Here is a 22,840-nt window from a genome sequence, read left to right on the forward strand (position 1 = left end):
GCCTAGCCTCGCAAACCATGGCGGCTGTCCCGGGTCTTCCGGCCAGACCTGCCACATCATCCGAGTGCCTAGGCACTTGTCATCTCGGTATAAACCAGTGCCAAATCCACCCGCCATCTTCAGGCTGCGGATTCTGCCCTTTTCCGTCCCCGTGCTTAATCCATCTCTCCTTTCTCGCTATTCGTTGTTCGCAAAGCAATGTGATGAACAGATTGATGGGTATCTTGTTTTTTTCCGAATGTCCAGGTCTTGCTTCCAACCACAACAATGCTTTGGATAATTCTTCGCTTTTCTCACAGCTCCTTACTTGTCATTTCGAGTGGGCTTCGTCTATCGGCCTCTCAGTGACCTGGAACCCTTGACGGTGGCCGGTAGACACTGCGTCAGCCGGTCGCGTTCTGTTCGGGAGTTAGCATGAGCCCGAGTCCATTCGGCAATGGGTCTAGGAAAACTTACCCGCTTCGTTTTCGAAGAGGAGCGTGATGTCGTCGTGCTCACCCGGCAAGTCCGGCAGGTCCAGACAAATGAATCCCATGTCGTCTGACGGTCCGTCGCTGCCGTTGGGCATGCGTGGCATGGGGAACTTGGCGTCAACAAACTTGATACCAGCTTTACTGCTCCTCGAAAACGTCTCGTATACATCCGTGCCTTTCAAAACGAAGTTCATACACTGGCCGTGGTGAAAGTCTGGGAAGAACGCGAGGAGTTGCATGATTGTGCCTTGTTGCACTACTTGGACTCGAGTCAATCCCGCCTCCCATTTCTTGTGGATCGGAACCACCATTCTTCGTCGAGAAATTGCAAAGGTAGCGGCGAGGCCGTCGAAGACGACTTGGAATCCAGTCAATGCAGCCTGGAAGGCATGAAGATCTTTCTGCGTCGGGAAGCTGTAAGTGCGAATTGTTTGGGTCGTCTGCAACATTTGGAGCATTTCGGTCATAGCCTTGGGGATCTCCTTGCCAACAGTTCCGTCTGCTACGTTTGCAGTCATGTCGAACTGTGGCTGGCGCATCACCACGAGAGACTTAGTCTCTTGAACCTCGAGCCTCACTCGCAATTCGCCAGGTTGCAGGTTCACTCGGTCGGTGAGTAAACCCTGCTTGGATTCAACGATGACTCGTAATCTGTCGGCCAGAACTGTCCGAGGATATTCGTCGTCGGCATCTTCGTTGATGACTCGAAGGGATGTCCAGGGGATCTGGCTGACGCCTGGAAGATACTTGCTATCCTGCAACGATGTCGACATGGAGAATCCGATAAGGGGCACATCTGCGTAGATCGTCTCATCCTTTTGCACAGAAGTACCGGAAATGAGGCTGTTGAGCTGGGCCCGCTCCCCCTCATCAGCGAACGAGAGCACCATGCTCACCTTTATGCGCTTGTTCGGATCCGGGTTGACATTGTCGTACTTGAGCATCAAGGCAGCATCACCTCCGTCCGACCTAAGGAAACTGAAGGGGATTGGCATCTGTGGCGTGTAGGTGTGGTTGACACCACTCAGCGTTCTCGTGCGAGGGCCTGTTACCACGACGATTCTGTACCCCCTATGGTAAGCGCGTGGACCTGCAGCAGCATGCTCCTTATGAATCTTCTCAAACAGAGCCACATCGCAATTTGCCACGGCTTCCTTGGGAAACGCCCGGGAATTGGGATTTGAGTCGAAGTACTGGAATGACCGAAGGGTAGAACGGAAAACGCAGTGCTCGTCGGATCGAGCGTACAGTGTCGACTGCACCTGGGCACCGAAATCGTACATATTCCACAGCATTCGGTAGTCCTGCTGTGAGCACTGAACGACGATCATGAAGCCTCTGGGCAGTTTGATCTCGAGTGAGTGGGTTGAATTGCGCCAGCGGACATCGTCCCAGGTCGGGCCCGAGTTCTTATTTCCTTGGATTCGTAAGTTCACTTCGCCGTGTTGACTAGCGATAACAAAGACCAAGTTGTGCTGTTTGTTAGGTCGGACCATGGTCAGGAGGCAAGGGAAGTAGAATCTCTGAGAATCCATGCCTTGTTCCATCAAGAACACGTCCGTGCTCACTCTGCCGAATGTGAAGTTCTCAGCAGTATCGTTAGGGGGCAGAGTCTCCAGAATTTCGAAAGCAGAGGGGGTGCGAACAACACCCGTCATGGCTGCAGATGAATCGGCAGTGAGCAAGGCAATCATGTCAACGCTCAGTCGGGGATATTCAATCCAGATAGACTTGTCGATGGTCTGAGGCAAGAACGCCTCTTCAGGCGGAAGGAACCCGTTTCTTTTCATTGAGACGGCAAGCTTCTTGAGAGCGCCGACCAACGTTGAGCGAATCTCAGTAATGCCTGCATCGGGCGCAAGGCGCTTGTTCTCCTGCACCTCAGGTATGGCTTCCTCCACCAACCAGTAGCCTTTGGCAAGGTTGGCATATGCCTGCTGGCGATCATTCTCGTTCTGCATCTGGTCTTGAGGACTACCAGGTCGTGCACGAACTGCAACCTCTAAAGCAGTGCGTCCTTTGATGAGCCACCACAGTGCAGCACGTGATAGCTCTAGCGGTGAACAGGCCGAAATGGGCTTGATTGTCTCGGCATGCAGCCTGAATAGTTCATTAAAGTGGCGAGTGCGAGTGACGAATGTGTTCAGAGCGTCATCACCAACTGCAAGGACTGCATCATGCAAGTTGAAGGATGCCTGTCTCGAGGCGACTGTTGCAGATGGGGGCGCCATGTGGTACTGGGAATTGACAGAAGGCTGCCGAGAGAAATTGGCAGCTGTGTTCTGCTGCTGGCTGAATTCGGTGCTGCTGGAATATATGGATGAGGGGCTTTGCTCGGGAGGCTTTCTGTAGTCATCTGGGGATCTCGGCTGGAGAGGCACCTTGCTAGGTGGCACTGGAGATCTGGTTGGGGACTCGTTTATCTGCGGTACGAGAGGCGTTTGGCCTCCATGCTCCTCCCGCTCAGCTTGACGTGCGGCCTCTGCAAACGCCTTGCCCTCTGCTTGTCGCATCTCCGCCTGCTGGTGCTCGATGAAGGACTTTCGATTCTCGTTCTTCGCGATGGTCGGGGTGTCTAGGAATGGCGCCGAAACTGCGTTACCTGGTGCCACCTCTCTATAAGCTGGAGGGGGTTCTTTGGGCTCGATGGGCTCGTTGCTGACAGAGGAGAAGCCTGTCTGTGTTCGTCGCAGGCGGCCAGGCATGAAGTCTGAGTCCTCTTTCGGCGCTGAGGGCGCTCTCGGCGGGGAGTCGTGAACAGCAGCCACGGGTGTACGTCGTGGGGACGGAGGAGGTCGCTGCTTCTTGCGCCTCGATACCTCAATGGCTGGGATCTCCGACTCATCACCACCTTCGCCAATGATGTCGGGTTTCTGGTCCACAAAACGAACAGTCAAGCCCTTTCGGTTGCTACGCCGCGGGCTCCGAGGTGGGATGCCCGGGCTTAGGCCAGGGCTGCGGGCGGAGTACTGGTTCGGGGGGTTCAGGCTTTGCTGTGAGTGACTAGCAACAGACAAGGCTTGTGGATAGCGAGTAGCGGAGGAGATATCGAGCTTCGAAAGCTGGGGGATGGCGGTGGAAGGCGAGGCATGGTTGACCTGCAGGGTATCAGAGGGGCCGTTAAGGAAATCATTGATATTATTGCCCGTTTCTTCGGCCGTGGGCTTGCGATCTTTCTCTTTGAGGGCAAAGAGCTTCCCCATTAGACGACCCCGCCTCGAGGTCGCGGAAGGCGGCTCGTTCTCCATTGTTTGAAATCGTTATCGACGCGCGGTAATATCGAAACCATAGGAGTAGGTGGGATCCTGCGCAAAGTAGGCAGCGTCAGCAAAGTCAAGCAAGGTAGGAGGCGTGAGCTGCCTCTCCGGTGGGATGTAGTTGGAGGAGGAAGGAGGTATGGGTATCAGCAGCCAGACCAGAAATTGAAATACCTCGAAGAGTTACAGAGCAGACTACAGTCGAAGCTGCTAAAAATGTCCGCAACCACTCGTGAGCGGAAAGTGCGATTCTTGTATTTTTGACAGTTGGCAAGTCGATTTGAGAGAAGGACGCGGCACCCGTGATAATTGTGCGAAGTGGCCAAGCCAAGGTTTGGCGGTAGGTAGTCGTCTGTCAGCCTGGCGGGTGCGAAGCAAGGTAGTTGCAGCGAGAGCAGTGACAATTCAAGGTTGGAGAAGGTCTGGGTTTGGCACAACGAGGCCAGACGAATCGGGATTGTTTGCCTTGCAGCAGGTAAGTTGGTGGTGCTTGCTGCTGGCGTCACTGCAAATGCGACCGTGACTGTGAAAGAAAGGCGGTCGGTGGCTTCAGCCCAAATGGGGTGAGATTTCGACGTTGGGTTATTCAAGAGAAGCAAGGGGTTTCAGTTTCGGAGAGATCGCAGGTAGGTACGCAGTGGTATTGTATTGGAAGGTGCGGAGCGGCAAGGTAAGGTAAGGTAGGCAGGCACGCAGGTAAGGTGCAGAGCAGTGCAGTCGACGCGCGGGTCTGCGGGTGCGGAGCTTGACGACGACACAGGGAAGGTAAGGTAGGTACGGATACTGGACCTGGGTCTTGGCTTCCTCACTAATCATTACCATGCGGATTCCAGGCGAAGGACGGCCACATGCACCACGTTGAAGAAGGAAGTTCCAGCGTCCTCGAGCATGGAAGTTGCAAAAGATGCAACAAAAGGCATGGGGGAGTTGAATGTGGGCAGGCGCCCGTGAAGTGCGGATACGTGAGGTGGTGAGGTGAGATTTCCAAGTTGTCTTGGACCGACTCCTCGCTAATACCTCGAAGTACCTTACCACGGTGCGTACAGCGCGTCTGTCTCCAAGTTCCTTGCCTAGGAACTTTACGCTACTTCCCCCCTCATGCGTGGACCCTTGAAGACTCCAGTCCGCCCTTTAAGTGGCCAGGGGCCGTCATTGACGCTACAACAAACTCAACCCCCCTTTCCGATCCCCGCCCAACCAGGCCGGGTCGACGTGGTTGCACGTCACAAGCGAGACAGAACAGGTACCTTCTTCTGTACCGGACAGTGGAGGGGCGTTAATGGAGGTACAGCAGGGCGGGCACACCAGATGGTTCAAGTACGTACTCGGCTGTCAGGTCAGGTTGCCCCAGTATCAGCACCAATCTCGAGTGGACGGCAACCGCATCGTTTGCAAATCCCCAAGAGGAGTCGGATGGTATCTGTTCTTTCTCCACTGATTCTGATTGCGGTACTGATTCTCTTCCGACTATAGGAACTTTGGCTTACGGCTCATTTTACCTGCATGAGGGAGGGAAAGAAAAACAAAGGCAGCAAGGCGATTGTCGAGGTGTCCAGACATGGGTCTTATCAACTTGATGGACGGGCACTTTGATCGGGAAGGCTGCCCTACCCATTCGGCAACGCAAACGAGACATAAGTGAACAGGTGTCTGTCAACCTCAGTGCACCTCACGCCATCTCCATCATGGGACATCGTACATGGCCATTATCACGCCGCACGCACAGCATGACACCAGAGGCACGTCGCAGCACGAGCACGTCCTTCCCTCCATGGCGAAGCTTGACTCCCTCGCTGGGCTGTAGGGCGGCCATTCCGGGTTGAGTGTCCGGGGAGGATTGGAATCCCAAGCCCCAAGAGCACGGAACCTCTCTAGGGACCTTGTCCCTACCGTTCCTGGGTACGGGTGGCCTACGCAGTAGGTATACCGCACTAATACTTAGGCGCCGGCCGAAGGCAAATTCCACACTATTTTTGGGGTCCCATTCTCCAGCTCCGAGGCCCAGGGTGCACCAGGTGGGAGGGACCCGTTGTGCCGTTCCAGTTGGGGGCTCCTGCTGGACGACTGAGTCGGGTCTTGGGGCCCTGGGGGAGCATTGGAGGGGGCTTCTTGGTCTCACTTTCGGGGTCCTCTTTGCTGGGCGAGAATAAAGCTGCTGAGTGGTGAGAATGGGTGAAGGGCGGAGACGCGAGAGCGCAGGCATTGCCGTCATTGGGTCGCGTTTTAAAATAAGAGGGAGGTCTGGGGGGTCTGGGGAGGGGCTCTTCGGCCTTGAGCGGTTCTCAACACGAACTTGTCGTACTCGCCCGTTGACAGTTCTACCCGTTAGCGAACCGAGTGAATTGTCCGCTTACTATCCGTAGATAACTGTTTCCTTTCAAGGTTGAGTGGGCTCGTAAATTCTCCCTCGTGTTCATAGTCTGCATACGACCTGTTTCCATAAAATAATTCACTTCGTATCCGTTTTAATTCCTGACCACCACCTCGCTCCAGCCCAACACGGGCTGGCCCGCTGGCATCAATTCTTCAGCTGCTACTGCAGTAAGAGGTACTGGGTAGAAGCAACTTTGTAAGGTCGGTCGCCGGTCGTCTATGGAGTCGTGGTCGCGCCTAGCAAATCGCACGTGTAGGTCACAGATCAAATGCAATGCAATACGCAGTCTCATGTACCCCTTGATTTCACGGATTTGCATACACATCGGACAATTCAAGGTTCAGAGTTCAGACGCTACTTACATGATGATGTGCAGCTTAAGTTTCAGACATGGGATGAATCTATCAAGCTGTCCGAACCTTAGCCTACTTGAGCAGCAGCGTCCTTGGCGAGCCGCAACTTGGCCATCCCATCTCAAAAGGTACCTTACACTGCGGTAAGCGTGTGGGTGACAGAATAAGATGTCTGGGCCGGTCAACAGACAAGGAGCCGCATTCTCAAAGTCATTATTGCTATCATAGTTTGCCATACGCTGTCTAAATCGTGTTCAGTGAGAAAGACATGAGAAATGTGAAGCAATCATAGCAGCAGTGGCAATAAGTAGAAACAAGGCCGAGGAAAGTATTGACCATGTGTCTTGTAGATTTCCTCCGAGAACTTAGGAAGGCACTCTCAGAGAGGCCACATGTCGCGTGAGCAACACCCGGACTGTCCAGCCGGAGCTGTTCCCTGCGACCAGCCAAAAGAAAAAAAAAAGCTTCCCGCAACAAAAACAAGCAAACACCACATGCAAGATCCCGTCCAAGACAAGAGGTGTGGATAACAAATCTCTTCAACCGGAAAACTTAACTGCCTTGTCCGTTGCATACAGCACGTGGCATTGACGCCGCTTGCCTTTTTCTCTACACAATTCTGTCCGGTGCAGCAGAAGTTCTCTTCTCCTCCTTCATGAGACATCTCTTCGAGACAAATCGATGAGGAACGAGCAACTTGGTCGATAAAAGGCATCCCGCTAAAGCATTTCGGAAACCTCGCAAGTCATGCAAGCCGCCTATCGAGCCGCTAATACGACGCAGAGCCGAAACTTCTTCACCTTAGCAAAGATACCTACGAGTCATTTTGCTTCTCTTTTCACGGACACGACGCAGACAATTACCATCAACTCCACAACACACAAAGTATGTCGAAAATCAAATCGCTTTCATCATTTCATTTCCTAGCTGTCGCTCGCACCGCAATTAAACCCAACTCAGGGATGGCCACCCGACCGTGTCTGTGTTACTCCGTACGGCTACAACGTTCAAACTCGTCCCGATCCAACAAACTAGATGCCAAGGCCCGCCACGCCGTTATCAATAGGTTCACGCATGGACCATTTGCCGGAGTCTCTTCTCAATCTTCTGACGTCCATCCAACGTCTCCCACACGTTGTGAGGCGCGTCGTCGACCGTATCCCAATGCTTCAGGTTTCTCGTCAGATGGCTGAAATCTCTCTGCTTGTCCTCCCATTCGCTGTCCTTGCGAATGTTGACGCCGGAGCTGATGACCACCAGTGGGGTATTCGGGTACTGGATGGCCTTACTACTAATCACCTCGCGCTTGGTGAGTGAATCAGCTACGAGACTCTCCTGCAACTTTGAGAACAGGTACTTTCCACTCTGTCTGGCTGAACGACCCCAGACGCGGTCTGCGCTAGTGCGTCCACGGAAGATGGCGCCTGGGAGACGTTCGATTCCAAGAGGGGAGAATACGCCACGAAGCCAGTAGGAGAAGCCTCTACCGGGGTCCGAAACCCGGTGAAGAAGGTCTTCGTGAAGCGGATCGATCAGAAGAAGGCCGTTTACTTCTCTGCCGTGTCGAGAGGAGAAGATTTGAGAGTAAACGGAACCAATTCCAGCGCTGGCAAGGATCCAAGGGCCCTTCTCACCAGCTCGTGCGAGAGCCTCGCTAAGGGCGTCAGTTGCCATGCCTGCTGACAGAGGGCTGGGGGCGGTATCGCTCCATCCGTAGCCCGGACGGTCGGCAAAGCAGTATCTTGAGATGGAGTCGTTCTTCAGAGCGTTTTGCGCAAACTGCCACAGTCCATTCTCGACTGGCAAGTCACCTCCCTCGAAGAAAACAGTAGGTAGCTTGTTGCCCGCGGCATCGGTGCCGTTGCCATCGCAGTAGACGTGAATGCGGTATTGGTCGCCATCGACCCAGTACTGCTCGCCCGGCGGGCCAAACCCGGCATCGAGAGATCGTAGAATCAGAGTGGCAGTGATAAGAATGATGATCAGAGACAGGACGACATAGGCCACCGTCGAGATGAGCACCTCGGTCCATTCCCAGACTGTGCGTCTCGTCTCAACGCGGCCAGTCAGCCTCTCCTCCTCTTCAGCCTTGCCCCATTTCACAGTTCGGTCACAGGCGAGTGCCCACAAGCTCACGACGAATGCCCCTGAGGGTGGCCTTGTCAGCAAAGGACCGGTCACATCAGATGCCAAACTCTCAACTTACAGACAACACTCGCAACTCCCACTCCAGCCTCTTCGTAACGGTTCTTCTGCACCGCAACAATGAGGATCATGTTGACAAGTAGCATGAGAGCCATAAAGATGGCCAGAACCCGGACAGCCTTGGACGGAGCCGCAAAGAACACAAGAGTAAACAGAAGCGTGAACAGTGCCACACTCGAATAGCTGAAGGCGTAAAATCCGGAACCGCGGGTGTGCATCCCAGGCGGCGTAACGAAGGAGGAAACCAAAGTCAGAGTCCACCACGTGAAAGTGAGTGCCGTGAAGAGAACAGTCACCCATCGCAGCAATCGCACCGTCCACAGGTTGTAAGGAGACACCGCCGGGTCATCGGGCGTCAAATACTGGCGGTTGTCGCTGTCGAGCCGGTTCGGTAGGAGTCGAGTGTGTTCATCGGGTTCCCGTGCCGCGTACTCATTCGAACCTCTCTCTTCCGGAGGACCAGGCCCATCACGGACCTCCTGATCGTCGTCCTTCTTGTTCCTCGAACCCCAAAGCGAAGGCATGGCTGGCGTTTTGTATCGTAGCTATCGTCGAAGGCCTGGACAACGGGGGGGATGTTCGCACCAAGTGGCACAAGTGATATGCGGCAGGGTATCTTTCGTAAATGCAACCTTGACCGAAAAGTACAGAAAACCGATGCAAAAAAGGAAGAATACGAGGGAGAGAAAGAGGGAGAAAGCTGGGAACTGGGGGACACACGTCCAAGTAAATGGCGGTAGACTGAAGCAGCTAAGACGAACGACCGTGGACTAGGCACTAATACCTACTTACATCCCGCTCACAGACGTCTCAATGACGGCAGGGGGGGTCCAGAGCTTCATCGAATCAATGCTGCAACCACCACTCACCAGAGGGCAGAGGCCAGAGCTTCCTGGTCATGTACGTCATCCTCTGCAATTGGGGGAACGCGACACACAGCGCTGTCACCGAAAGCGGAAAGGTGGGGAAAACAACCACGGCGCTGGCGCCGTGAGGATCGCCGATTGGAAGGCCCCATTTTCCAGCAGTCCAGTCGGGGGAGCTGGCCACTGGTTACTGCTTCAGCACACTGCCCGTCCGAAATCTCCACACCCGACTCGGAGCTAAGCTCCGGCCTAGCGTGGGGGATTCACGAAGCGGTAGCCAACGCGGGAGCGAGTTGTCGAGAAGCAAATGCTCGCGCCTCACTTTGGGCAGCATGGAAAGAAACTGGGAATCCAACGTTGGTGGTGGTGACCCAGCCAGCTGCTCTTTGCTGTCCTGCAAATGCACCTGCATCTGCGAGTGCCAATGACAGTTTTCAGCTCCATACCTGAGCTAACACGAGCATCAAGTGGTGTCTCGGTGTTCGACTTGACCAATCAACCAACCAACCGCATGCGATCGAGCTGTCACTCACGCAATCTTGACGGCTAGGCCTCCTCCACACCACCGGTGAATCCCATCGTGACTAAATCTCTCAATCGTCCCACTCCAGTGTGCCCTACATGACTTCCGGCAAGTTTGTGGAGTTATGCCGCGATTGGGGACCGATATTGCGATACATTTTGTGACTGCCCCAATTTCCTGGCCCACGACTGCTCCAGATCTCCAAATAGGAACTATTCATCGTCAATGTCAAGTACGCATGTACCTTCAACATCCTCTGTGACCGTCACCAGCCGTCAACCATTGGGAACATTACGTTGGCATGTGAATTTGGCACTCAAGGAGCATAGTGGGAAATCTTCCGCTTTCATCAGACTATGGTGCTCTTAAAGACAGTCGTTTCAGGCCCTCCATCCTGTGGCGCACAAACGGCCAACAAAGTTTGAAAATTCCACCGCAGCTTCTGTGACAGGCTCATTGCCGTGGCGTCTAGAAGCGGGTATAATGCAAACGCGATTCAAGCAAATCGTCATCATCTTTCAGTCGTTGTCTCGTTCATCAATCCACATACTCCCGCGTCTGCCTTGTCACAAATAAAGGCATGCCCCTTCCCCAATTTCAGCCTGTTGAGTATCACGCCTATGCCCATGGGGCAATAGGATTGACCTCCCTGCTACCCGCCGAAGACTCAGATGAAACAGAGCCGGAGATTCTCTCGCAACCGCCATATGCTTGGCGAACCTGCTTTCGATTGGCAAACTTCTTCTTGGCAATCGTCTCGGGATCAGGCCCGCTGGAAGGCTTGATGGCCTCTTCGGGAATTGCTCCAATAGGAGCGTGCAGCTTTGCGCTGGCATCTGGGTCATTCATCGCGATCCCATGTTTGTGGTACTCTTGTTTCTTGAGCTGTTTCCAGTCTTGAGAGGACGGCTCGCCAGTACTGAACCAGTCTTTGAGCTGGCTCACCCAATGATGCTTGCCGTCTTTGGGTTTGGTCTTACCACTTCGTCTCTTCTTTGTAGGGCTTCCACTGACACTAACTGTAGAAGCGCTGTACTCTGATGTCTGAGAATGGTCGGAGAACATGCGTTTCGGAGGGGACATCCTCAAGTCCATCTCCGAGATTCTGCGTCTGAGACCCATCTCGTCGTCTGAGAGATCGAGCAAAGTTCCTGGATGGTTATCTTCTTCGTCTATCGCTAGCCCTATCCTGTGAGGGGCAGTTCGCGTGTCGACTGTTGCTATTCCTGAGCTAGATGCCGGGCGAAGTGGGCTCGGCGGGCGTAGGTGGGTGGATGCAAGATCGACTGACTTGGCGAACTTGTGACCGAGAACAAAAGCGCGCTTCTGAGGAGACGCCTTCTTAGGTGAGCTTTCAAAGACAGCCTGAGCTGATGGATGAGTAGTTCGAGATCCAGTGAGAGAATCTCGGTCAGGATTCTGCGGCGCACTTCTATTGATTCGAGGCAGTCCTTCGGATTCAATGATCTTTTTGGTTCTCAGTGGTGTTGAGATTCCGAGGAGACTTCGCCGTTTCTTTTTCTTCTTCTCTGGAATCGGCCCCTAGCCGTAGACAAATGCCTCTGGACCAGTATCGGAATTGAAAGACTGCGAATCTGTCGAGGGTTCGATTTCTTCCTCCCGTATGGGTCTGTACGATGACGCCCAGTAGAACGGGGGCTCGATGAGGCCACTAGTTGTGGATGTTCGTGCTTCTCCAAAACCGGCAGGAGGTAGGTGAATACCCAGCTGTGCGGATGAAGAGATGGAGGGTCCCGACGGTGGTCGTAAGGCCGCGGTTGGGTATGAGAAATTCCGAATGGGAGGCGAAGGTGCTGGTGAGTCGAAGGGTGAAAGCAGGTCTTCTTGGGTAGGTTGAGGCGGGTTCTTCTGCTTGTTTCGATGTCGATGGAAGAGCCGCATTGTTCGGTGAGAGAATAGACTAGTAAAACTGCTATTCAAACATTCGAAAAAGACGCCCGAATTCCCCGAGATTTGCAGAAGAGACGCCAGACAGTATTCTTTGGTAGGTGAGGACGGACAGTGTCACACAATTTCCGTATAGGGCGAAGGTGAAGGTGGCTTGGAGGATATGTATATGTGCGGAGAAGGCGAAAAAGAATGGTAGAGTTTGATAACAAGTATTCGAGGCGAAGAAGTTGGGTGTTTTGGAACTGAGTGTTGAGAAATTTGTATGTTCAGTAAAGTTGAGGCCGTGTCAGAGAGGAGAGAAAGAAGAACTGGCGGGCGAGGAGTAGAAGTAGAAAAGATCAACAGAGAGAGAGAAAAGGACCTCGTGGCAGTAACGTGTAATTTGACGCCGGCCCAAAAGAAGCGGAATGGAAACAAGAGCATGGGACGGAAAGGTCTCAGAAGCCATGCATGCTCGCTCTTGTGCTCTTGCCCCGCTCGTGTTGATTACCTTCCACGCCTTCCCATGTTTTTCTTCAGGAAAGAGCAGGCGGATTGGCTTGGCCTGCACCTTCCATGCTTTCTTTTGGTGGATGCCATGCCTTGTCCCGCATGCTACCCCGGCGTTCAGCACCTCGTGCCCATTAGCTCCTGCCATGTTGAGGGCAGAAAGAGCGAGGCATCACGGACACCATCTACCCGACCCTGTCGATATGCCAGCCCTGCAATACGACTGGACGCCACATGTCACTAATCATACGCTAACGCCAACGTTGGCAAAGACTGTGCGGTAATCCATAAGAAACGACGTTTAGTATTCATTGTTAGGGCACCCTCACGAGATGAGTGACGTCTTCCCCGGCCGCTCTACTACTGCAGCATCGTTGAACTATGAGCAGAGCCCTTGCCTGAAGTTGTTCGAGGGCTGGGTCCATGCAAGGAATGGGACTTCCACCGTCGGACTCCTCGGTCGACCGTCGACCTAGTCATCCCTTGGTTAGGTGTCTCGTAGTGTCTCAGGAACCAAAACGCAAGACTGGCCCAGCAAAACCAACTGCTAGCCCTTCGACGGCGTGTCGTTTCGTCCTTTGTTGACCGTCCGAGATGGGGAATGTGGTGCTCTCAGCTTGAAAGCACGGCTAACCCAGCGGTATGGTACAGGGACCAAGATGCATCTCACACACTTTAGGCTTCCCGTATTGGGGCGCAGCATCCTTTGTCTACTGGCCAGCAGGTTGAGGGGGCCCGTTTGTGCGGTAGTTGGATGTTTTGGAGGAAGAAGAATGCACTGATGATCGCCAGAAAGAAATGAGACAAAATCTTCGCTGTTTAGATTCAATATTGAAGACAGACCGAGTTCAAGCTAGATATTGGCGGGTCTTTTGCGACAAGTTTTCCTTATTCGGAGTTGTGGTGCTGGGTCATATCGAGATTTCGATAGCGTGGGCTGTAAAATGGAAGAAGCAAGTTTTCTTGCTGCAGCCACAATCTGATGTATCACAGATTCAACTTGCCGCCCGCGGATTCCGTTCCTCGTTCCGGTGCACCAGATGTGCCCTCTCCTGCGTAAGGTAAAATATCACATCTTCTAGAGGCCGTCGAGTTTCTCACGAATCTAGGCAAGCTCGGAAATCTACCATGGGCTGTGCGGGAATACGGACGTACGGTAGAACAACGTTGGACGGATTCTCAGAAGCTCTGGCTGGATAGCTGAACTGCTAGACCTGAACCGCACCAGTGCTTTCGACGTCATCGCCAGATGATCGAGATTCGAGAATACGCTCTTTTGTTGGACGTGAACTCAATGCCCATGGAGTTTCTCTCCGGAAAGAGGTTCATCGTCGATTTCTGCATCGGCGACTCCCCTCACAATAGCGGCTGAACAGAAGTCTCGGGAGGACAGCCAATCAGTCCACCTCTATCTACACTTCAGACCCTGACGAAAATGAATGGAGCACCTGGCACGTGCACGCTCTCTCTAAGATGTACATACGGATACCGAGTGCCTAGGTAGGTAAGGTAGTAAGGTACCGGTAGACCGTGCACTGCCTGCCTCCCGTCGGCGACGTGATTCCGATCTTGACAATCTTCTGCAGGCGCCCTGCTCCAATCGAGCTAGCCAGTGGCGAACCTACATTTGAACGTCAACCTCGGAGCGCTGTTTCCATTTCCCTGTCTTGCATCCAACCTTTGACTTTGGAATCCGTTGAATGAATCGGGCGGGCCACACGAGTAGGTAGGACAATACTTCCAACAACATCAACAACAACACCAGCAAAGTCAACAAACAGAAACCGTCGCTTGGCGCACGCACTTTGAGTTCACCCAACTCCTACGTCCGTTGGCTTACGCAGCCCGCCCTGCGCCCTCATCGTCGAAAGTATCATATCACAACGCAGTTCCTCTCTAGAAGCCTCTCACGGGCACATAAGCCCACAGGCACCTGCTTGAGAACCTGACTTAAGCTGAATGCAGCCTTCCCTGCACGGCGCTAGTATCCGAAGCTGACAAACTTCCCGAGCCATCTGCACGCGCGGCGCGCCAAACGCACGGTGCACATTCAGCTCCGATTGCACTCCCGTTCCCCCTCCTTCCCAACCCCACCACGAGACGAAACACATTCCAACTTTCAACCTTCTATTCTCCCGCTCACACACCCAGGCGCCGACCACAAGAAAACAAACCAAGAAGCACCGCTGCTCCCGAGAGCGAGCCGCAAGCCTTCTCCCAACTATGCCCGGACTCACGATACAAACAGACGCGATCTCACCGCGCACATCGAGTGCGCCGGCACCCGCGCCATCTACGTCTGCGGCTGCTGGTCCGACTGCTGCCACAACCTCTTCGGCAGGCGGAACAAACCCACCACATGCGCAGCAGACCCCTCCGCGATCCTCTCGCTCCTCATCCCCCGCCCGGCCCCCCATCAGCCCCATAACCCCGACCCTACCCCCGGCCCGTCTGCCGGACCCTCCCGCCCCTTTCGCTGCCGACCGCCCTGTCCTCACCCACTCTTCCCAGCCGTCCGCCGCTACCGCCATCCCCCCTCCGCGTCCCGAACCCATCGACTTTGATTCCAACCCCGATGTCCTCGCCCTCAAGTCAGCCATCTCCATCCTCCAGATGCAATCGAGAAAGGCCGCCGCCGATATCCAAGGGCTCAACGCCGCAAAAAACGCCGCCGTAGAAAATCCGTCAGCTTTCCTCGCCGACCTCGGCACAGGCAAAGTGCACACGCAAGGCGACAAGCTGTTTGCTGAGTCTGATTCGGACTCAGACGACGAGACAGAGGGCAAAGCAGATGGGAGTGCCGCGCAAGGCAAGGCGAAGGAACCGCCACAGCCGTGGGAGTCACTTCCTAAGCCCCAGAACGTGGTGCGCTGTCCGCCCATCAACTGGTCACAATATGCCGTCGTCGGCGAGTCTCTCGACAAGATTCATGCGGACCAGCTGGCCAGACCAAGCCAAGGCGCTCCGGCAACGTTAGGACCCAGCGGGACATACGAGTTCAAAGGGGAGCCCGGAGGTAACCAGAGACCCTTCATCGGCGTCGCGGCCCCTTACACACCTGGGAAGGACAGGATCGAGAAGAAGGCAAGGGGAAGCAAGCGATGAGACATGACGTTTCTTCCGTCCGAAAGATTTGAGAAAAGCCGGTTGAGGCAAGGTTGCCGGAACAAACATCCCGGGAATGGATGTATGATTGATGCTTTTTTACTAAGGTCATGAGATTACGAGGCGTTAAGCATGAATAGGGTGCATGGAAAGGAAGGCGTTTTGATGTGTTAAGCCAGGGCCATATTTCCATTTCGAGTCTGAAGAAGAAAAAGAAGAAGAAAAACAACGATATCAACTTTCGAACGTAGCTACTTTCGTCGCGTCGTTATCCGAGGTATCTACTGGAGTCTAGCGGGACAATCCCAAGCCCGTTCCTGAATATGCATGATTCCTATGCCGTTAACGCCGTCCAGCCCTCTGAAAGCAACTTGAACTTGGACAAGCCAAGATCAATTTTCACTACCATCCCCGTCATGACCGGGGAAACCGATAACCGGAAAAATGTCCACCTTTGGTACCGCGTTGGTCGCGTGGTGAACACCCGCGCACCCGTGGTGATGTGCCTTAGCCTAAAGGTGGTCATGAGAAGCAATATCAAAAGTCACTGAAAAGTTTAGCTTAGAAACGTAGGGCAAGATTCCGAGAGCGACTTACTCCATGCTCTGCTGCACAGATCTACGAAGCCGCCTGTTGTAGTTCTTCCGCGCCTCGGCACCTCCCCAGTAGAGGGTGTGCGCCTCAGGGTGTACCAAAGTTCGAGGGTCGTAAGCCGGATCTTCTTCTTCCAGTGCCGTAAAAACAGCCTCGATGTGAGTTCGAACGTCCTCCTTCCTAAGTGAGTTCGGGAAATAGCACACTGTTCCGTCTTCTGCAATGCGATGGTGGAAAATGCGTGTGTGAAACTTGACTCGAGGTTGCTCCTCGGGGAACTTAGTACTGAAGTGGATTTTGAAGCGGAATAGGCCACCGTCGAGGTTCGTCATTGGACGCCCGAAATAGGTGATGATCCAAACGAAAGGATTGTTGTCCTCCAACTGGACATCGTGAGGAATGTCTTGACGTTTGAATGCCTGCACCACTTGTTCATACTGGTGGCGCAAGTTGACGGAAAGTGTCATTTCCTTTTCGATCGCAACCTCGCCATCCTTCGCCCACTTGACGAGCTCATTGTCAAGCGCGGCCTTGACATTCCGCAGACGTCTTTCCAATTCTGTGTAGTTGAACTTGCCATCCATGGTGTTGCTAGCACCTTCAAACGGCATGCGAACAAACGCCTGGTGGTCCTTGACCTCGGTCTTTGCCTTCTGCACAGCAAGGAGGTAATTGTCGTAGTACCATAGGAACCGGCGCTTACATAAATCCTTAAAAGGCTCGAAAGGAACGTTCGTATCGTCGATATCATCGTTGTCGATATCCAGTTGATCTCCGTCCGCCGCAGACTGTTGGGCAATAGCGTTGCCGTCGGGTGTGAGACCAAGGTATTCCTCCATACGCTGGATGACGGCGACTCGAAGTGTTTCGTGACGTATCTAGAGCAATGATTAGTTATATTGTCTCTCATCATCCCCACACACCAGCGAGTCAATTCACCTTCTGGACGTAGTCCTTCTGGTTCTTCTTATCCGATGCTTCGTTGGCCTCCTCGAATCCAGGCTCGTTCTCGTAAGGGTTTCCGGACATTAAGCTCTGGATTGAAATGAGGATAGATTCGAGGCCCTGTGCCGCAGACCATTCCTCTCCACGCTCTCCACGCCATGTGCTAGGTCCTGTTAGTCAAAAGTCCCTTGGCAAATCCCATGCGCCTGGCTATACCCGAGGATGGACCTGCAACACACGTTAGTGCTCTTTGCTACTGAATATTCCATTGCGGGAGGTAAACCTACAAGCAAACCTTGCCAGACGAGTAGATGTTGGGGTTGAATCGGCATCGACCTCCGTTCGTTGTAATACCGTTGACATTGGGCGACTTCCTAGGGTAATCTACATTTGCGTCAGTCCAACCCACCCATAATTGCCACATTATAGTAGAAGTGTACCCTTGTTGAATCTGATCGCAAACTACTTTCCCGTTAGTACTGCGAGCAAATCGGGCACTTTCACATCAAATCGGTACCTCAAAGAACCCAAACTCGTACGGAGTGTCGTGAGGTCCGATGATCAAGGCCTTAACATTGCGAACATCGACATCACGACAAGCAACAGCTATAGCTGGCAAGGAGGTCAGCATGTGGGCTCGACTGTGTTCGCGGGGAGGCTCGTACAAAGGTCCGAGGTTCGCTGGATGTCGCCCAGTTCCTGTTGTGCGATCAAATGTCAGCCTTGCCATTCTTGCCCCTCCTTCATCGCTCTGGTGAGGGGCGGGGCAGCTAAGGTACCTTGGTAATCCGAATGATGGATTGATCCGCCATGATGCCAGTTGGGTCAGGCACTGCCCCTTGACAGTCAGTGAGCGTGCTTTGGCAGAAGCTTGGTTGTAGGCAGTGATCGTAGATTCTCCTTGACGTGGGGTAGGTAGTTGATGGAGAATCGAAGATGTGAGTGCGGCCTGAGAGCCTGGGAGAATGGTAGATGTCTGGTCAGTAAAGCGCTCTCTGCGACCGGGCAGATGCAACTTGAGGTGGGTTCTGTTGGTTGTCGGTTGCTTGGTTGGTGGTCGAAAACCAGGGTAGGGAGGTGGATAGGCACTACCACAGGCTACCTTAATGCTGCTCGGGCTGGTAGAAGTACAAGTTCTGGGCGGTAAGGGCTCACCCCAGTTGATGGGACACTGGGACGAGGCAGCTGCACCAAGTGCCTAAACTGGCAGTTTGGCGGGGCAGGAGGGGTAATTTTAGGGTGCGTTGATGCAGGTGAATCGCAGCGTTATTGTATGGTGAAGAGGCCTCTTTGAACTTCACAACTAAGAACTCCTTTCAAGCCCCACAGCGTAAAGCGGTGCTTTCATTGACGCGAAATTTGAGAAATGCGACGGAGCAACAAAATGGAGAAATGCCCATAGGATATCTTCTTACCTCAGCCTTGAATGAGATGTGGCTGAATGAAATACTTGATGTCACACAATCACCTCTACTAAACAGAGCCTGCTTTACTTGGAGAAGTATCGATGACAGTAGCCGAGGTGTGGCACTTGCTTTAGGCGGTGTTCACTATACTTGTCAAAACGATCCCTTACCGCTCCTAACCGTTCAAAGGTCGCCTCTGACCAGGTCTGAGTCCTAGTCATCTGGGTAAGGTCTTACTCGAAATCTTACATCGGATGCCATCGGGTTCCATATCGGATAGTGCTTCCTTCCCCCCTTATGATATCATTATCTTACGTGTGGCCCAAGCAGTTTCTAAGGAATTAGTAGTATACCCCTTCCACCGTACAATCATGCTTGAGAAAACGAGAACGCGATGACCAGCTTGCTTCTCGTATAGGAACCCTTTACGCCCATTTGCCCATCTGAACCTTCGTACTGTTCACATTCTCAGCCAATGGGCGGTTTTTCTTTGATTGAACAAAGTGAGCCGTTGAATGAAATGAACTAAAGACAAACTCACAATGAACAGAAGTAGAGCACTGTGAAAGAAGTGATGTTATGGTCGCTTTATTGACAAGTGTAAGATAGTTTCAACATTGCACTGAGTACCTATCCCGGACTGGAGAGCTTTCGGTACGTATCTCATGTAAGGTTCCGAGGGTACCTCGAAAGTGGGACGGTCGCGGGGTTCCGTCGACGCGGTGGGTTTACACCCCTGTCGGTCAAGAAAGCTCCAATACGCGTCAAATCGACTGGGCAGCGCGTCTGACAGTTTAATTGATTTTCTACGATCGTCACTACCGCCACACACCTGAGGTGCAGAGAAGAGCTACGATTGATAGAACAGGACAAGATATCACGACCTGCAACGTTAAACCTCCAATTGAGACAACGATCAATTACACATGGCGAGCTTTTTCGACCTCAAGGCCAGGAAGGCCGCCGCGGCAAACGGCACATCGACCCAGAAGCCAGAGAAATCTGCGCAACCGCCACGAGCACAGCCATGGGTTGAGAAATAGTTTGTCTTCCCACGAACTTGCTAGAAGTCGTACGCGTTCTCATTCACCATACTGACGTTTACCGACAGCCGTCCCAAGACTCTCAGCGATGTCACAGCACAAGACCACACCGTCACGGTTTTGCAGAGGACGCTGCAAGCCTCCAACGTACGACTGCTCCCTGATGCATTGAGGCATTGCTAACCCCGAGACGCAGTTGCCGCACATGTTATTCTACGGCCCCCCAGGCACAGGAAAAACCTCTACAGTGTTAGCTTTGGCCAAAGAACTCTACGGTCCCGAGATGATCAAGTCACGCGTGCTCGAGCTCAACGCTTCCGACGAGCGTGGAATCTCCATCGTCCGAGAGAAGGTGAAGGACTTTGCTCGCATGCAATTGACGAACCCGACGAATGAATACAAGAAGAGATACCCTTGCCCGCCATTCAAGATTATCATCTTGGACGAGGCCGACTCCATGACCCAAGACGCACAGAGTGCCTTGCGCCGCACCATGGAGACATACAGCAAAATCACGCGGTTCTGCCTGATTTGCAATTACGTCACGCGAATCATCGACCCCCTTGCAAGTCGTTGCAGCAAGTTTCGCTTCAAGAGCTTAGACCAGACCAACACGAAGAAGAGACTGGAGGATATCTCAGAAAATGAGGGCGTACAGCTGGAGGAAGGCGCAGTGGACGCCCTCATCAAGTGCAGTGAGGGCGATCTGAGAAAGGCTATCACATTCCTGCAGAGTGCTGCGCGACTAGTGGGCGCGGGCGAGAAAGACGCCGCCGGGGGTGATGCTATGGACGTCGACAAAAAGCCCGTCACGGTGAAGATTATTGAAGATATCGCTGGTGTCATTCCGGACAAGACCATCGAAACATTAGTCTCTGCCATCCGCCCGCAAGGCGCTGCAGACACGTACGCAGGGGTGGCCAAGGTGGTCGAGGACATGGTGGCAGATGGCTGGAGTGCTGGGCAGGTTGTTACTCAGGTGAGCTACCCCCCAATATTTGACTGCTCGTCGCGTTGCTAACAGTTTTCCAGCTCTACCAAGCACTCGTATTTGACGAGACTATCCCAGATGTACAGAAGAACAAGATTGTTCTCATCTTTTCCGAGGTCGACAAAAGACTTGTGGATGGCGCGGATGAGCACTTGTCTATCCTCGATTTGGCCTTGAGGATATCGGGGGTTATGAGCGGTCGTGGCAACTGATCAGTACTCATATTGGGTCATGGGCTTGGTCAACACTAGGCGGCGTCCGGGTTGGCAAATTAGAGGCGTTGATAATGGCAAACAAAATCCATCTATGAGGGGTATGTAACAACTGCACAGAAAATCAAATATGATCTTCATGACCGATGAGACCGAGCTTCCCATCAATGACAGACCAAATATCGTCATGCGTAATCGTGGATCCCTTACTCTGGTGTCTGATGTGCTGCCTCGTCCCCGTCTTATGTTCTGACCCTTGCGTCAACCATATGTCTTCCTCCGTCGTGTCTCCCGCCTCCATCTCGGCCTGTTTCGGCTCGTAACCTAGGAGCTTGTCAATTTCCTGAAGCGCCGTTGTAGAGCCTTCCAGTGCGACCTGGCCCTCCTCAATCTTCTCCGCAACAGTCTCCAACGTCGCAATCTTGGCCGAGTCTGCTGCGAACACCCAGGGCTTGACTCGGTCTGAAGGCACTGGCTTCTCAGCCATGGCTGTGGAGAAGTCCTCTCCGAATCCTGACTTGGGTCTGCCCGCCCCAGGCATAGGATGTCCCGGAAGAAGCTGACTTTCTTCAGCGAGATGATCCAGCGCCTGTCGAGTTTCCCTCGCCTGCTTAGCTAGAACATTGTGGATGTGCGATTTTTGTGTGATCATCCCCTTCTGTTCTCGAGAAAGCGAGAGAAGCTTCTCGAGGTAAGGTAAGAGAAGGTGCACAGTGGGTGCTGGGGGGATGGGCTGGCTTCGGCCGTTTGAAGATGAGACGTCACCGCCAGGCTTCAGGACTGGTTGCGTCTGCTCTGAGACGATGTTGAGCAGCGCTTTCCTCGAAGCGACATATATGCTGTATTTGCTCTTGATATCGCCCAGATGCTCGTCGATAGTGGCTTGTTCGGTATGGCCGTTGTATCCATTTGCCTGGTCGTCTGCTTCTCCCGAGGCCTTACTGAGCTCCGTCTCAATCCAGTTGATCAATTCAGCTCGAGTAGCATCCAGAGCATGTGCCTTGGCCTCGTCGCTAACTTGGCCTGCCAGTGATGCTGTGTTTTGTCGAACACCGTTAAGGAGTTGCTCTTCACGCTGAAGCAGAAGCTTGGCTCTCAGTACGACTTTTTCGAGCTGATCAGCTAGACCTCCTAGGTTTGTCTTCGTTGCACTGGCGCTAACAGAAAAGCCGTTCACAACCTCTTTTGGAACTTCTGGCAAGGACATTGACTTTCTGAAAATATCTTCCAGGTCGAGAAAGTCTGGTGATGCTGCGGGCTGGCGTCCCAAAAGGTCCAAGTACTTTTGAATCGTCAACAGTCGCTGTTGCTTCTGGCGTAATTTGACAAGGGCCACATGTTGCTCAATCTGATCCCCAGGGTCGGCAGCCTTGGGCCGGGATGGGGCTGCCGTTACCGCTGCATCCCGCGTGATCTCGTACTCATTGCGAGCCTTGAGGTTCGCATTCAAGGCTTTGAGGTATTCCTTCTGTAAGCCTCTGACCTCGCTTGTTGGCCTCACTCTGCAAGAAGCATCAACGAGAGATAATGGCTCCTGAATGGGCCCTGGTTGACGGCAGGCCTGAAGATGAAGGGCCAAGGCGCGCCTGATGTACGCTACCTGCTCCCGTGGTTTGACGTAAGGTTCAAGTGATGCCTGAACCTTTTGAATGGATTTGGGAACTGGATCCATGTCGCAGAAAGCCTCAGTTTATGCCATAGAGAATGTTCCAGTCGTGCCAAGGTAGGATGTTTCCGCCACATCAAAATTTGGCCTCAATCCTGCTTCACGTTTAATGTTGATGGATACTGGTACCGTGATTTACACAGCTCGGTGGTTCAGGGGTGGTGTGGATTTCTTGGGTATCGCTACTCCACCCTGTGTCGATGCAGTGACAGGTCGACGCCACGACGTCACGTGCAGCTATCTGCCTGAGCCGGAGTGCTACTAGCGCGTTTGCCGCCTAGCGCCATCTCCCGGGTTTTGCCATTGCAACCAGCAGATGAAATTTGTTTCGCGCGACAGGCGTCGAGACATCTATTACACGCCTCCACCCACCTTAGCCACATCGCGATACTGTTCTCATTGAGTCACTTGAACTTCGGGAACATAC

The 22,840-nt window shown here is 53.2% G+C and overlaps 8 protein-coding genes across 8 annotated transcripts; 2 read left to right on the forward strand and 6 right to left on the reverse strand.

Moving 5' to 3' along the window:
- Positions 1–310: 310 nt before the first annotated feature.
- Positions 311–3,721, reverse strand: CABS01_04436 (uncharacterized protein; the record flags this gene model as incomplete). The annotated part of the gene is made up of 2 exons (XM_060537807.1): positions 311–398; positions 453–3,721. 2 exons carry the CDS (start codon positions 3,719–3,721, stop codon positions 311–313), a joined length of 3,357 nt encoding a protein of 1,118 aa, XP_060390652.1.
- A 1,678-nt stretch (positions 3,722–5,399) lies between these two features.
- CABS01_04437 (uncharacterized protein) lies at positions 5,400–5,942 on the reverse strand (the record flags this gene model as incomplete). Its single annotated transcript, XM_060537808.1, has 1 exon — positions 5,400–5,942. The coding sequence occupies one exon, from the start codon at positions 5,940–5,942 to the stop codon at positions 5,400–5,402; it is 543 nt and encodes a 180-aa protein (XP_060390653.1).
- A 1,583-nt stretch (positions 5,943–7,525) lies between these two features.
- CABS01_04438 (uncharacterized protein) lies at positions 7,526–9,940 on the reverse strand (the record flags this gene model as incomplete). Its single annotated transcript, XM_060537809.1, has 5 exons — positions 7,526–8,604; positions 8,664–9,207; positions 9,455–9,471; positions 9,532–9,711; positions 9,796–9,940. The coding sequence occupies 5 exons, from the start codon at positions 9,938–9,940 to the stop codon at positions 7,526–7,528; spliced, it is 1,965 nt and encodes a 654-aa protein (XP_060390654.1).
- Positions 9,941–10,669: 729 nt separating this feature from the next.
- Positions 10,670–11,953, reverse strand: CABS01_04439 (uncharacterized protein; the record flags this gene model as incomplete). The annotated part of the gene is made up of 2 exons (XM_060537810.1): positions 10,670–11,518; positions 11,606–11,953. 2 exons carry the CDS (start codon positions 11,951–11,953, stop codon positions 10,670–10,672), a joined length of 1,197 nt encoding a protein of 398 aa, XP_060390655.1.
- A 2,721-nt stretch (positions 11,954–14,674) lies between these two features.
- CABS01_04440 (uncharacterized protein) lies at positions 14,675–15,556 on the forward strand (the record flags this gene model as incomplete). Its single annotated transcript, XM_060537811.1, has 1 exon — positions 14,675–15,556. One exon carries the CDS (start codon positions 14,675–14,677, stop codon positions 15,554–15,556), a length of 882 nt encoding a protein of 293 aa, XP_060390656.1.
- Positions 15,557–16,093: 537 nt separating this feature from the next.
- CABS01_04441 (ubiquitin-conjugating enzyme) lies at positions 16,094–17,907 on the reverse strand (the record flags this gene model as incomplete). Its single annotated transcript, XM_060537812.1, has 9 exons — positions 16,094–16,103; positions 16,154–17,028; positions 17,090–17,258; positions 17,312–17,323; positions 17,383–17,479; positions 17,536–17,557; positions 17,613–17,707; positions 17,761–17,794; positions 17,875–17,907. 9 exons carry the CDS (start codon positions 17,905–17,907, stop codon positions 16,094–16,096), a joined length of 1,347 nt encoding a protein of 448 aa, XP_060390657.1.
- A 1,520-nt stretch (positions 17,908–19,427) lies between these two features.
- On the forward strand, positions 19,428–20,747 carry CABS01_04442 (replication factor C; the record flags this gene model as incomplete). The annotated part of the gene is made up of 4 exons (XM_060537813.1): positions 19,428–19,543; positions 19,613–19,691; positions 19,741–20,523; positions 20,577–20,747. The coding sequence occupies 4 exons, from the start codon at positions 19,428–19,430 to the stop codon at positions 20,745–20,747; spliced, it is 1,149 nt and encodes a 382-aa protein (XP_060390658.1).
- Positions 20,748–20,871: 124 nt separating this feature from the next.
- On the reverse strand, positions 20,872–22,419 carry CABS01_04443 (uncharacterized protein; the record flags this gene model as incomplete). The annotated part of the gene is made up of 1 exon (XM_060537814.1): positions 20,872–22,419. One exon carries the CDS (start codon positions 22,417–22,419, stop codon positions 20,872–20,874), a length of 1,548 nt encoding a protein of 515 aa, XP_060390659.1.
- Positions 22,420–22,840: the final 421 nt, after the last annotated feature.

The sequence above is a fragment of the Colletotrichum abscissum genome (genome assembly GCF_030869225.1).
Source record: "Colletotrichum abscissum strain IMI 504890 chromosome Unknown Scaffold_8.1, whole genome shotgun sequence".
NCBI classification, from domain to species: Eukaryota; Fungi; Ascomycota; class Sordariomycetes; order Glomerellales; family Glomerellaceae; genus Colletotrichum; species Colletotrichum abscissum.